At 52.7% G+C, this 12,921-nt stretch overlaps 6 protein-coding genes across 6 annotated transcripts; 2 read left to right on the top strand and 4 right to left on the bottom strand.

Annotated features, from left to right (window-relative positions):
• Positions 1-676: 676 nt before the first annotated feature.
• On the bottom strand, positions 677-1,423 carry STEHIDRAFT_64203 (uncharacterized protein; the record flags this gene model as incomplete). Its single annotated transcript, XM_007307762.1, has 3 exons — positions 677-1,032; positions 1,103-1,181; positions 1,253-1,423. 3 exons carry the CDS (start codon positions 1,421-1,423, stop codon positions 677-679), a joined length of 606 nt encoding a protein of 201 aa, XP_007307824.1.
• Positions 1,424-1,562: 139 nt separating this feature from the next.
• On the bottom strand, positions 1,563-2,866 carry STEHIDRAFT_124300 (DUF572-domain-containing protein). Its single transcript, XM_007308081.1, has 4 exons — positions 2,838-2,866; positions 2,672-2,777; positions 2,485-2,601; positions 1,563-2,400 (listed from the first exon to the last, which is right to left on the bottom strand). The coding sequence occupies exons 1-4, from the start codon at positions 2,851-2,853 to the stop codon at positions 1,686-1,688; spliced, it is 954 nt and encodes a 317-aa protein (XP_007308143.1). The 5' UTR covers positions 2,854-2,866; the 3' UTR covers positions 1,563-1,685.
• A 260-nt stretch (positions 2,867-3,126) lies between these two features.
• Positions 3,127-4,894, bottom strand: STEHIDRAFT_102462 (glycoprotease). Its single transcript, XM_007308080.1, has 7 exons — positions 4,689-4,894; positions 4,564-4,624; positions 4,427-4,508; positions 4,282-4,370; positions 3,638-4,221; positions 3,458-3,546; positions 3,127-3,407 (listed from the first exon to the last, which is right to left on the bottom strand). Exons 1-7 carry the CDS (start codon positions 4,844-4,846, stop codon positions 3,214-3,216), a joined length of 1,257 nt encoding a protein of 418 aa, XP_007308142.1. The 5' UTR covers positions 4,847-4,894; the 3' UTR covers positions 3,127-3,213.
• A 34-nt stretch (positions 4,895-4,928) lies between these two features.
• STEHIDRAFT_171100 (HbrB-domain-containing protein) lies at positions 4,929-7,404 on the top strand. The gene is made up of 6 exons (XM_007308079.1): positions 4,929-5,402; positions 5,467-5,705; positions 5,776-5,995; positions 6,056-6,336; positions 6,425-7,034; positions 7,129-7,404. Exons 1-6 carry the CDS (start codon positions 5,052-5,054, stop codon positions 7,216-7,218), a joined length of 1,791 nt encoding a protein of 596 aa, XP_007308141.1. The 5' UTR covers positions 4,929-5,051; the 3' UTR covers positions 7,219-7,404.
• A 1,774-nt stretch (positions 7,405-9,178) lies between these two features.
• Positions 9,179-9,878, top strand: STEHIDRAFT_160584 (uncharacterized protein; the record flags this gene model as incomplete). The annotated part of the gene is made up of 5 exons (XM_007308078.1): positions 9,179-9,212; positions 9,272-9,439; positions 9,517-9,644; positions 9,710-9,746; positions 9,811-9,878. The coding sequence occupies 5 exons, from the start codon at positions 9,179-9,181 to the stop codon at positions 9,876-9,878; spliced, it is 435 nt and encodes a 144-aa protein (XP_007308140.1).
• A 751-nt stretch (positions 9,879-10,629) lies between these two features.
• STEHIDRAFT_160583 (uncharacterized protein) lies at positions 10,630-12,338 on the bottom strand (the record flags this gene model as incomplete). Its single annotated transcript, XM_007308077.1, has 12 exons — positions 10,630-10,690; positions 10,768-10,929; positions 10,996-11,076; positions 11,138-11,218; positions 11,284-11,379; positions 11,444-11,449; positions 11,517-11,651; positions 11,727-11,792; positions 11,867-11,953; positions 12,016-12,039; positions 12,122-12,196; positions 12,256-12,338. The coding sequence occupies 12 exons, from the start codon at positions 12,336-12,338 to the stop codon at positions 10,630-10,632; spliced, it is 957 nt and encodes a 318-aa protein (XP_007308139.1).
• Between the last annotated feature and the right edge of the window lie 583 nt (positions 12,339-12,921).

Below are 12,921 nucleotides of genomic sequence, written 5' to 3'. Positions count from 1 at the left end.
CGGGACTAACACCTGCGAAATATAGCAAGCGCCCCTCACAAAAGCGGGAACTCCATCAACACCTCGTTCCGCCTCGTGATGAAGTTTCCGTAAGATCCAGTCCAGCTGTGGTCCAGCCGTCTTATCAGCCTCAGCAAAAGCGGGTCCTCTATTCCTGACTCGTGAGTCATCAGGGAACGGAGAAACCGTGGGGTACCCAAGTAAGGTAATGCACTGATATGACTGCCCTGTGATTCTGCAGTGCGAGGCGATACCGAGTAGTTGGGAATCGAGCATGTCCTCGAACTGAAAGTGCGCGGATAATCGAGTTTGTCTACTTCGCCCATACAGGTGGGGCATCCACGTGGCATTAGGTGTATCGCCAGCCGTAGACGCAGAACTTCAAAATGCCCCTAAAGGCAAAGACATACCTATATTTATAGATCATACATATACACTCAAGAGATAGCGATGCGTGTGGGATATACTGTAAATACAAAGAACGACCACATGTATGCGGACATCATGATCACGACTTCAGAGCCTTGATCTCGGCTTCAGCAGCTTTGAAGCGTCCGACACGCTCAAGCTGTGTCTGGATAGACTACGAGACGGCGCAAAAGTCATGAGTTGCGCATGACCCTAGTACGAGACAACTAGACTGAAAGGGAAAGACGCACCTGGTGCAGCCCATCAGTCAAAGACGCGATTTCGGCCATGTTCGCTTGCGCTTCCGCAAGGATCTTTTCATCTGTACGGGTCGGAGAAAAGCGTGAGGCGCTGAAATGGACGAAAACGAAGTCAAACACAAAAGACAGAAGGGCCTCCTACCGGGCAGGCCGCTATCCCCACTGGGGTCTTCCCTCAAATCATCAGCATTTGGGTCGTCTTCCTCGTCAGCGGCGCGCTGTCGTTGCAGGAGGTCGTGCATCAGAGACTCGACCTCTTGTGGCCGGGTGCGGCGTTTGGTGGCGACTTCTCGGTCGAAGTCCATACGTTGCTCCGAGAGCGACCAGATCCGTCTATCCAAGCTTTCGTCGAAAACGGCAACCTCTAGGCGTGGGTATGATAGCGATTAGCTTTTGGTGAGTTCCCGTTGAACAGAGAAGGGCCATTCAGTCACCCTCATCGCCTATATCTTCAAGATTGCGGCCGTTGACCCTCACGTTCGGTTTCGCCATGTTGAAAATCTCATCCTTAAACTAGATAACCCCACAAATTGGAAGCAAATTTAACTCGAACGCAAGGAAGTAATCCAAACGGTGATACTCACTTGTTGAACATGGGCGATGAGGGCGTCGCGTTCAGATTGAGAGATGCTCATTTCCTCAAGCTGGGCGTCGACCTGGGCCAAAAGTGCGGTCGTGCAATTACTGCGAACAGTGTTCCAAGCCTGTATTGATTCAACGGATATCCGTGGGTGGTCCTCCTCTCGGTCGTCCATAGTGTGGTCGTCGGTAGCTGTGGTTTCAATTTGAACGACGCGACGCGACGCGTTCGAGATATCACGCACCCGGCAACGTCCGAAGTCCTTGTTTCCTGCTTGGAGGCTCAGGACAATTTGATATTGGGTCTGAGTAGAATCAGAAGACTCATAGTCCAGATTGAATACACTATATGTCCGGAGAAAGCATGATAAGTACAGTACGCGAATAATTTATCCCCAACGACAATCACTAGTACGCCACGAACGCCACCCAAACCCATCAAACAATGGCAGGTTTCTTGCCCTTCTTGACCAGCTTGATCCCTAACGACTTTGACGCATCCGATTTCTTCTTCTTCGCCGGCTGCATCGTCAGCGTCGTCGACGAAATCATCGCCCGCGTACTCTCCGGCAACAGACTCTGCAAATCATGCTCCACATCGTCCGCCTTCCGCTTCACCGTGATCGTCCGTGGTGGTGGCGGTGGCGGCGTCGCCGTCGACGACTCTCCCTCTCCTGACCCCGCTCCCTCACCCACTACTGCCTTCTCAGCCGCCAACGACAACAGCGAAGATGACCCACTCCCCGACGCAATCGGCACCTTCGAAAACACCTCCCTAACCAACCTCTCATCCTCCTCCTCCTGCCTCCTCTTCTCCTCGTCCTCCTCGCTCACAAGGCCCCTCTCCTCCAACCCAATCCTCTCCAATAAATCCTCCGCCGTCGACTGCCCCACCCTCTCATTCCGTGCATTCCGCGCCCTGATATCCTGCAACGCGTCGAGAATGTCCATCTCGCGCTTCGAGTCCGTCGTCCGGTTCTCGAGCGCCTTCATCGGGTTGTTTTCTTCCTCCTCGAGCTTCGCGAGCCGGTCCTCCTCTTCGACTGCTTTTTCGTCGCGCCAGGGTTCGAAGTTGCGCGAGGCGCCGTGTTCGGCGGCGTAGTCTGTGTTCTTTGGGTCGGTTTTGAAGGTGATTTCGGCGGAACATAGTGTGCTGCGTGGTTGAATGGAATCGAAATGGAACTGGTGTCAGCATATCCTATCTATGTCTTGATAGGACTGACGAGCGTAGGCGTACCATTTAATGTAAAACCGGAAGATCTTGATGCCAAAGTAATCCTCTCCCTCCACTGTCTCCTTCCTCGCATTGAACTTCTTGCCCTTATAAATATACTCTCCACACGTATTGCAACGCCTGTGCCCATCCCATTCCGTCTCGTCAGTAACCAGATGATTATGTATGGAAATAGACAGTAAGAACGTACATGGAGAAGGGGGCCATGAGACGAACGACCTGTTGTGCATTCTTGGGCTGCTTTCGCCTTGGAATCAAGGAGGGATCGAAATCCGGGGGGAAGTACTTGTTGAGGACTTTGGTTCGGCAGTATTAGTGCTGGACTTGGAACGTAGGACAAAGGGATACCGTCTTACCTTTACGTTCAGACATATTGTAGTATAGGAAGGGTGGGCAGGTGAGAGTACGGGTGAGAGCTAATGAGTTGCTGCTCAAGCACAAGGAGCGTACCGCTCAGCTGAGAGTGAAGGCTGACTCAGCGGCTAACTTTGGTGACGCCAGGCTATCGGAACCACTGTGGCGGTGGCACTCCGAGTTGACCGCTCGCAAATTCAAGACACAAAATATTTGACTTGTCGGGGGACACGCTCCGAGACGTGGCTCGGGAGTGGGTAGATCGGACAATGGGCAATATCTCACAAGTGAAGGTGTTATTAGCATGACTACTACAGTGATTACGGCGAATGTATAATAAATTTGCGGGTGAGCGTGATCGTCTGACTCTGAGCACTCTCAATCGACTTCTGCGGCTGAGGCTTTTGAACCCTGATCAGCAATTACAAGCTCCTCGTCCCAAAACGGCGGTAATGGCTCGTCCGATAGATCCTCGAGGCTCCATTTCGACTGTATAGGCAACGAATAATCTGTGTCGTAGTCCCCCGCCAAGAAACGGTCCATGGACGCCCACCCAATCATCACCGCGTTGTCTAGAAAGAATTCAGACAATCAGCCAAAGAGAACATGCAAGGGAGCTGACCTGTGCATAGATGTGGCGGAGGGAATACGAGTTGCATAGGTTTTGTCTCGCCACGCCATTCAGCGGAGCGTTTCGTGATGTCCAGCAGTCTACCATACCATACCATACCAAAAAATCAATCACCAAATATCCAAGCCCAAGGGGTACACCTCGAAGGAAAACATGAAGGGCCATCCATACCTTTCCCTCAAATTCCGATTACTCGCCACGCCCCCACTCACAACCAAATGCCCCACCTCAATCCCCGCCTTATGACACCTCCTCAGCCCCAACAGCACCTTCTCCACGATCTGGTCAAAAGCGACCTTCTGGAACCGCCTGGCCAACGCCCTCTTCGTGCTTTCGTCGATGTGGTCGGCTCCGCCCTTGGAGGTAATGAACCGTTCGACGGCGCTGTGTAGGCCCGAGTAGGAGAACATCAGTCTATTAGGCGCTGGAACGGACAGTTGCGGTATTCCAGCTTCATCTGCATCTCTATCTCTGGCTGAATGGTCTTCGGCGGGCTCAGATGGGCCGGTGAGACAGAAATCCTCGAGAGCGGCACCCGGGCCATAAGTTGACCAAGGAAGCTGGAGCATACGCGAGACTTTATCAAAGACGCGTCCTATGCTCTCGTCCGGCGTGTTCGCTAGGATACGGAAGGATGTGGTCGAATGAGAGAGGAGGAGCATGGTGTGGCCGCCGGAGATGAGGAGGGTGAGGTAGGGAAAGATGGGGCGTTGGTGTGGCGGGGATGTGAGAGAAGCGGTCAGAGCGTGGGCTTGCTACAAGGCGATTGATTCAGTCGAGAGCAATGGCATGTGTGGATCGCAATTGGGACGGACCATGTGATGCACACCGACGAGAGGTTTGTTGAGTGCGCTGGACAGGGCTTTGGCAGATGCGGCGCCTATACCGAGACATCCTGTCATGCCTGTCGGAGGAATAAGAATGGGGTCCCAGAGACCATAGGTCTGCCAAACAATATACCTGGACCTCGCGTGTACGCGATACCGTCGACGTCGGCGACTTGCATATTTGCCTCGTCCAACGCTCGCCGGATCGCACCTGGCTGTGGCGGGGTTCAGCATGAACCCGACAAAGCCACATCCGGACAAATAACGCACCAAGTTGGCCTGATGAGCTTGGACGGCGACATAAGGATGTATACCGCCCCACTGCTCATGCCTGATCAGAAATGTCGCAATGAGCCGTGTTGCTACATGGTCTCGAGAAAAACAGAAAAACATACAGCGCGTTTTGCTTCACCACGACATTGGAGAGGATGTCGCGATTGGATGTGAGGATGGCTGCGCCAGTGTCGTCCGCAGAGGTCTCGATGGCGAGAACGGTGAAGGGCCGTGTGCGTGAGAGGGAGGCGGAGAAGAGCCTCTGGATGGTGGTTCGCATTGACGGCTGGCCGCTGCAAGCGTGAACTCTATCGAAATCGAAGAGGCGCTACAGCGTAGAGCCTGGGCCTGGCGCACATGCCCAGCCGTCGTCCACGCTCGTGGCAACGCGGGTCGTTCGTCGTGTCCGACGACAAACTAGCGACTCCTCTTCGTTCTGAACACACTCGCCCCTGTCTGCAAATAAATAGGGGATTAAATAGGCCATGGAACGGCCAGCGGCTATCTCGACACGAAGGTCATACGACAGCGACGAGACGCCGAGAGCGCCGTCGCGAGGGATAGCGGCGCTGTCGTCGACCGAGCGGGAGCGGGAACGAGACGGGTCGTCCAAGAGGCTCGCCATCTTCGGTGACAAGCTCTCGTCGCAGTCGCCCGCCATCTCCCGCGCCTCTCCAGTCCCGTCCCAACTACATCTCCTCCAGCCGCCACCGCGTACTACATCCCACTCCCGGCGTGACTCTTCTCTGTCCCTCAACAGCCTCAGAGACGCCACAGCATCGCCTTTGCTAATGGCCTCTGGCACCCCGTCCAAGGTCCACCAGTCCCCGTCAAAGGTATCCGTGAACTTGAACTCTCCATCGCCGTTTCCATCTTTGACCTTGTCTTCGAATATCCCAGGGTTCTACCCGGACCTATGATGCTAAACTCGTCTCGAGGGAGATGCATCGTCTCGGCAATCTCGCACATCTACCCTCTTCCTTAGCCCCCGCCTTGTCCTCTTCCTCATCTACCACTCTCAACGCTACACCCATGCCCGCAGCGAACAGTGCATCCAACTCGTCCGCCGATAACCCGTGGGGAATGCTTCACGTCCTTGTCTTGCCCCTCTTTAACGGCGAGCCGCTCAGAGTACCCATGTGAGTGTTCTCTTCTTGTCCGTGCGTATGATGGTCCTTCAGGGGTCTGATCCCTGTATCAACGCGAAAGTGAAGACCTTAATACTTTAGTGAAGCGCCACATACAGACCGTCATGTCGAACCCGTCGAAGGCCATCTCCACCCTTGAAGCCGAGGCTTCGGAGCTCATAGCGTCTGGCATGGACACTCTGAACGGAAAGCTCGCGGGGTTGGACGACGAGAAACTCGTGGCACGAGTCGTCGGCATCTGGGGATTCTTCTGGGATCAGGTCTTGCCCTACGTCGAAGGAGTACGTCAGAGCACCTATTCAAGTTTACCTCGCTGATATACACCCTACTTATCGCATCAGGTCCTCCTCCCTCTACAAACGGAACCAATCCTCGCCACTCTGTACCGCACACCAAAGACCCATCGGAACTCCTCACCATCGCGTCAGAACGGCAAAGGCTCGATGAACATGACTTCCCATCTCCCCCACTCTCCATACCCAATCGACGTCCGAACTCTCGCTCTCCGTTCCTTCCGAGACAAAGTCATCCTGCCCCTATTCTCCCAACTCAACGCGCTCCTAAACTCACCAAAACAATCCGCCTTCACCGAGAGCCACACCTACCCGCGGCTCCAACAAATGTGAGCACCACACCCACCATCCCACCCCATTCTCATCACCAATATCATCATATCATCATCTAAATCTAACGGTAATCACCCCCAAAAGGCTCCTCGTCCTCGTCTCCCAAGGCCGCCGCCCCCAAACCTCCCTATCCCTCACCGCCCCAGCGCCCCAACCCACCCCCGGCGAAGCAGCCGTAACCCACCTCCTCCTCCTCGTCCGCGCCTCCACCGGCGCCCGTCTCTCCCTCGGGATGACCCATGGCCACCCCCGCCAAGCCCGAGCCCCGTCCTTCCTCTCCGCCGCCATCCCCCGCGATCGACGCGGTCGTATAGCGCAACGTCCCCGGCCGCGTCCGATGTCCCTGCCGCTTAACCCTGAAGTATCGTCGGGCGATGATTTGGACGAGTTGGATGGAGGGGGCGAGACGCCGAGGACGGGGTATGCGGGGGCGGGGGTGGGGGCGACATTAGGAGGAGGGGGAGGAGGGAGGGAGAGGGAGAGGGATAGAGAGTTTTTGGAGGCGTTGAAGAGTCCGGATCCGAAGATGGCGGGGAGCGGGAACGGGAACGGTGCGGGGACGAATGGGGGAGAGCGGGGGAGGGCGAGTATGGGTGGGTGGGGGCTTGGGGCGTTTAATGAGGAGGGGAAGGATAAGGATAAAGATAAGGAGGAGGATGAGGAAGAGGATCAGATGGATTGGGATCAGGCTCAGGTGGGTGGACTGGCGCATCCTTTTTCTTGTCGTTGTCGCTTTCGTGTGGCGTAGCACTGACTGGATGATTCTCTTCATTTGTTTGTTTGCACAGGCCGTCGTCGAGCGTATGGTAGGCATGAAGCCAAACGATGCCACACCCACAGGTCCCACGCATCCCGAACCTCGTCGAAGACCTGCCTGACAACCCGTCGTGGTTGTGTTTCGTGTACGCTATTTCTTGTCGCTTTCATATGCTTTTTTTTCTTCTTTGCTTTTGGTTGGACGGACGGATGGATAGTCGTCTTGCATCTGTATTATTCTATGCGCACGTCATTATGCTTCAACCCTCTCAGAACCCGGAATATCACGAAGTGCGACGACGTTCTTCATCCTTAAGTTCGCGAAAGTCAAACGGAGAGCTGAGGAGGCTGAACGCCGCCGTATCAATGGCATGATTTTCTTCATCTTAATGCCTAATGCGGGAAGGCGGCCTGCTCGCTAGCATACTTAAGTAGTAACTCACACTGCCCACGCATGAAATTTCTGCATATTGTGTCAACATAATGTGTCGTACGTCCCAAGCCAAAATCATCCATTGCGCTTTGTTTTGAGCTCACTAAATTGTTTCAGTGCGCAGAGACACGTACCGTGGACGAACGTCGAAGATTGACCATAACGTGCACGGTGCCACCCGTGGTTTGTTCCCACGGATGAATTACGGGACCTTTTCTTTTCTCTTTTTTTTTTGCACAATGCACATTGCACAGCCGTAGCTTTTTGGGTCTCCTATCCATATCCACGTACGACTTCAAAGTCATTGGCACGAAGCAGGAAGCGGCATTTTTTCCCCTTGCCACTGGCAGGATCCGGAGGACCGCCGTGCTGCTTCAAGTCCAAGCCAATGCCAACTTGACCGTCAATATTCGAATTTCGAACTCCGACACTGACATCAGTGAGCGCTTTGTCTTTCGTGGCCTCGCCCGTGGAACCCCGCTTACTTACAGCATATATGCGTGTTCATAGTGAAACTGAAAATATATCACGCAGACTTCGTCATTTGTAAAGCCGGCGACTCGGATAGCAAGCACTCACCGCAGACACCTCCGGAGCAGAAGAGGCAGGATTATCACTGGATGACCTGAAGGTGCTTCAAGTTGCCAAAGAGATGCAAGAGGATATCTCTACCCTGTAGTAGGTGTGTTATTTTGGGGAATGTTGCCTCTTCTTTCCTCATACTTCCGTGGAAAGGCTTCGAAGGACATGCTTGAGTCCTCGAAACTGCTCTTGCATGTATGCTGTCCGAAATAGGCTCATCATATATTATCTCATGTGCATATCTAGGACACAAAATCACTACAAGCTGGAGTCGACGAGCATGACGAAACCTTAGATGTATGTTGTTTATCCTCTCCATTTTAGCCTCTCATCAATCGTTTCCTCTCCCATTTCCTAATGAAGATGGTCTCTCTGTGTTCCACTTGACAAATTTCATACCAAGGTCGTTTGTTGAAGTGACCATGATACCAGGAGGTCTTCTTCGACCAATGTGGTCAAATCCATCCGGACAATAACTTGCTCCTCCCAGGAGGCAGCATATCCACTAGAACACTATATCGAACTTACTCGAGTGCTAGCTTCACCACATCGCCACATCTTTTCGTGGCTCTTATTACTCTGTTCCCCGCCGACCTTCGTAGCTCGTCGTTCTCTTTGTATCTGTGAACTCGCTTACAACTCTAGTCTTCGGCTTTTCAGACAGGGCCTCGAACACGTTGGTGCTGGTTGGCAGGTTCTCAGATATCACTGCCGCCTCGCATGTATGGTTCTCTTTTCTGGCAAATTCCCGCACGGTACTTGTCCACATCTTTTGTCGAAGGCTCCCGGCCCCAGAATTCAAATACGTGAGTGAATAATGGTAACTCCACAAAACACGGTAACGTGATCGCCGTTGTCGAAACGACGTCACGACGTGGGGACGCGACGTCATGCTGCACCAATATTCGGATCGGGCAGCCATCAAACGCGCCTTGGAGCCAATACTGAATTCGGTGCAGGACGCGTATATAAGCCCAAGCGCGTCGACTGCTCTCTCTCTCTCTCCATTCCACATTTTTTGCACCTTTTACCACCGTCAATTTACCCACCTACACTGAATAATCACCATGTCTTCGGAGCAGCACAACAACCACGTCGCTGGTACACGTCCCATCTCTCGCGTATCGTACCCGTGAACTTATCATATAACGTCGCTGCAGGTGGCTACAAGGCTACGTTGCACAACCCCAACACCTCCACGGAGGCCAAGCATAACGCCTCACAGAAACTCGAAGAGCTCGGTCAGACCGGCGGCTCCACCGCACGCAACCACACCAGCCACACCGGTGGTCTCCCCGACCAGAGTCAACATGACCACCGAGTTTTGGGTACGTTTATCCTCCGGTCTTGGCTCTCGCGTTGTGAGTGGTCACGGCGCTGACGATGATCTGGATGCCATGTGTAGGAGGATACAAGGCTACCTTGAACCGCCCTGGCGTATCCGAAGAAGCCAAGCGGCATGCGCGTGAGGTCCTTGAGGCTAGTGGATACAGTGTTGAGATGCCCGAGGGCTCCACTGAGGACGAGCACGACGTAAGTTTTGTCCCTTTGACTCCACTAGCGGCACTTCACCGACATACATACTGCTGCTCTTCCAGACCAGAGTGCTTGCAGGATACAGGGCTGCTTTGAACAGTACGCTCTTGGTCTCGTTCGTTGTTCGTTATCCGTGTGTGTAGGCTGACATGAACGCTTCCAGATGACCGCGTCTCTCCAGAGGCTAAGAAGCACGCTCGGGAATTTCTCGGGGAACACAACGCCTTGTGAACAAGACGACGAAGAGCTAATGTTGCTGTGGATGTTGTTACTGTCGGAGATCGTTTGAAGTCATGCCGAAATGTACGAATACTCGCTGCTATACATAATAATGTACACTATTTTCTTGGAACAAAGACTCATTTCTGTCCGTGAACTATCTTGGGTGAAAGATGCCGTGACGTTGACAGCTGTTTTCAGAATCGTAGTCGCATCAAGGATTTTCGTCGATGGGGCTTGGCCCCATTCGGAGCCTCACCCGGGTTCGCCACAAGCTGGGCCACAGCACTCTTGTATGCCTCAGCAAGCCCTCAGAGCGTTAGTCCCGATGCACATGTCTCCAAAAAATATCCAGAACCTCATGCAAGATATCTATCTCATAAAAACACCTATCTCATGTTCTGAGATGGAATAGTGATGCCTATGTCGATGTTATGAGGGCAGGTGTGGCCCTTCGTAGGAACATAAGAATTGGCGCTTGCGTCCTGAAACGGTAGCCGGTTGCGTCAGAACGCTCCGACCGCTCCATCGAACGAAAACGCGGGCGCGACTACAATTCTGAAAACAGCTGGAAATCTTGAACCTACGGACGGAAGGATTTTTGGCGGAAGCAGATTCCACTCCTAATATGCCCCACTTCAGTAAATCAAAATTACGAAAATAGTACGATATAAACCATAAACAACAAAGGTTAGAAACCCCAAAAGAAAAGAAGGCCCATGAACACAAGGAAAAAATAATGCCCCTACAAACCACAGTTCATCTAGTCAAGATCATTGATCTCACGCCTCGCCATCGCCGCGAGAGCCTCCAACTCGTCGCGCCTAAGTATACCGAGGTCAGAAACGAACACATGAGCAACAGGTCCGATTAGCAGACAGACAAAAACACGCTTACTCACCTCAAGAATTCACCCGCAAGTGGGGTCAGACTCGGAAGCATGGGCTCATCGTCGACACCGATGTGTTCACGAACCAGGAACTTGGAGGCAAGGCCAAGAATCTCCGGAAGAGCAGAACCAACATCTTTCGCCGCGGTCTCGAGGTCGTCTCCGATATCGCGTCTATACCAGGAGATGTTGTGCTTTGTGAGTACTTATCGGGTTAGTTCAGAGCTGTGAGTGGCATACCTTAGGAGTGAAGTAATGAGAGGAAGGGCCTCTGGGACGATGGTCTCAGCATCGTGAAGGATCGTGGTGCCAAGGCCACGCCTACAGAACATAGAAATCAGTCAGTAATTCGTTTGTTGAACGACGGTGTGTTGCGACGAACTTGAGCAAGGAAGTGATGAGAGGAAGAGCCTCAGGAATGATGGTCTCTGCATCGTGAAGGATCGTGGTACCAAGGCCACGCCTATAAACATAGAAATTAGTCATTAATTATTTTGTAGTGTTAAACGACGGTGTATCGCGACGAACTTGAGTAAGGAAGTGATGAGAGGAAGAGCTTCGGGAATGATGGTCTCAGCGTCATGAAGGATCGTAGTACCAAGTCCACGGGCGAGGATCGTTCGCCTGTTATAAAAAACTTAGAAACGCCCTGTATGTTTGTGCGCGATGAGTATGAACTCGAACGTACTCGTTGCTGAACGGATCCAAAAAATGAGGATCAGTCGGTTGGATATAGAAAGAAGGACGCAGGAAGGACGTACTCATCAAGAGGCTCTCGAGCGAGGAACTTCGATGCAAGAGTAGCAATCTCCGGAAGAGCAGAAATGACATCTCCCGCGCCAGTCTCAAGGTCGTCCTTCAAATCCCGGGCACCCAAGCCTCCAAGGAAAAGACCGCTGATGCAACGGCAAAAGTCAAGTTGAGCAACCCAACGGATAGCGATAGCAATCCTGTAGAAATTGAGAGCTTACCCGAATGCCTTCAACCCGTCCTCAATATCGTCACCAACGTCACGTCTGGCGCCTGATATACTTGGTCTGTGTAGTTCAGGGAAAAGGTGAAGTCAAAAAGGCGCGCCAACGGGGGGAGCTCGAGGACAGTAAATGCTCACCCTCCACAGAAGATAGACGGCGGTACTGGTAAGCTCTGACCCGATGTGATTTCGAGACGGCGGGTGAGAGACCAGTCGTCCGCATCACTGTCAAGAGACACTAATGATCAGGGTTTGTTTAAAGTAAGGATGAAGTATGAAGATCGAACCGTTTGAATCCGACCACCTGTATGCTGGGAGGATAAATAAATATCAACGTGACTGTGTCGTCTTCCCAGCCCCGACCACTCTTTGGGTCGAAAATGAAGCACTCACCCACAAGGACCGACAGGGAGGGGAGGTCGACTTTGACCTGGGGAAACGGCAAGACGTTTGGAGAACGGGGAGGCGCTGAAAGAAAGAGTAATTAGTTGAGGGGCTTGCGAACAAGGCGAAGAAGAGGGGCTTACTGGGTCGTAGACGAGGGAATAACGAAGGGCATAGCGGAAGCGCTGACAGCGACACCAAGAACGCAAACGATAGTAGAACGCATGACTGAGATGAAAGATGATAGAAAGAGGAAGGTATATGGAGTATAGAGGTGAGGTATAAAAATTAATAAATAATGTGAGATATTCCAAGAGAGACGTTAGAAGTGAATGAAGGGGTGAAAGGGTATCCGGTACCGGGAGAAGGTCGAAGTGAGCGCTGCTGGGGATTTTTTCAATGTTGAGTCCAGTGTTTTATATCTGGGTAGAAGCGATGTTAGCTCAGCCAAGAGATACCCCTCAAGGGCAATCATCGGCTTGCCGGTTTCCAACATGTCGAGCGGGTTTCACGAGTAGATTGTTGTATATCCGGAGAACCGTTCCATCAAGTTTGGTTGGTTGCCGATTCTTTAGGATGTCCCTGTGGCGCGGGCAGCCCATCCAAGCAGTTAGGGAGAAATAGTGCACAATATCCGAGTGGCGAGGGGACGGAGAGCTGCAGAAGGTGTCCCGTAACGTGCGTGATGAGGGAAAATCATCCAACTAGGATGCTATAGTCCGGTGCGGGATCGACACCTTCTCCTAATACTTAGCCGCTGAATCAGTGTTGAGTGGCACTGCATTCGCGTCTACGAGTTGCCAGGAGTT

Source organism: Stereum hirsutum, assembly GCF_000264905.1.
Source record: "Stereum hirsutum FP-91666 SS1 unplaced genomic scaffold STEHIscaffold_14, whole genome shotgun sequence".
NCBI classification, from domain to species: Eukaryota; Fungi; Basidiomycota; class Agaricomycetes; order Russulales; family Stereaceae; genus Stereum; species Stereum hirsutum.
Note: the sequence above shows the minus strand (reverse complement) of the source record. Positions and strands in the feature narration are given on the sequence as shown.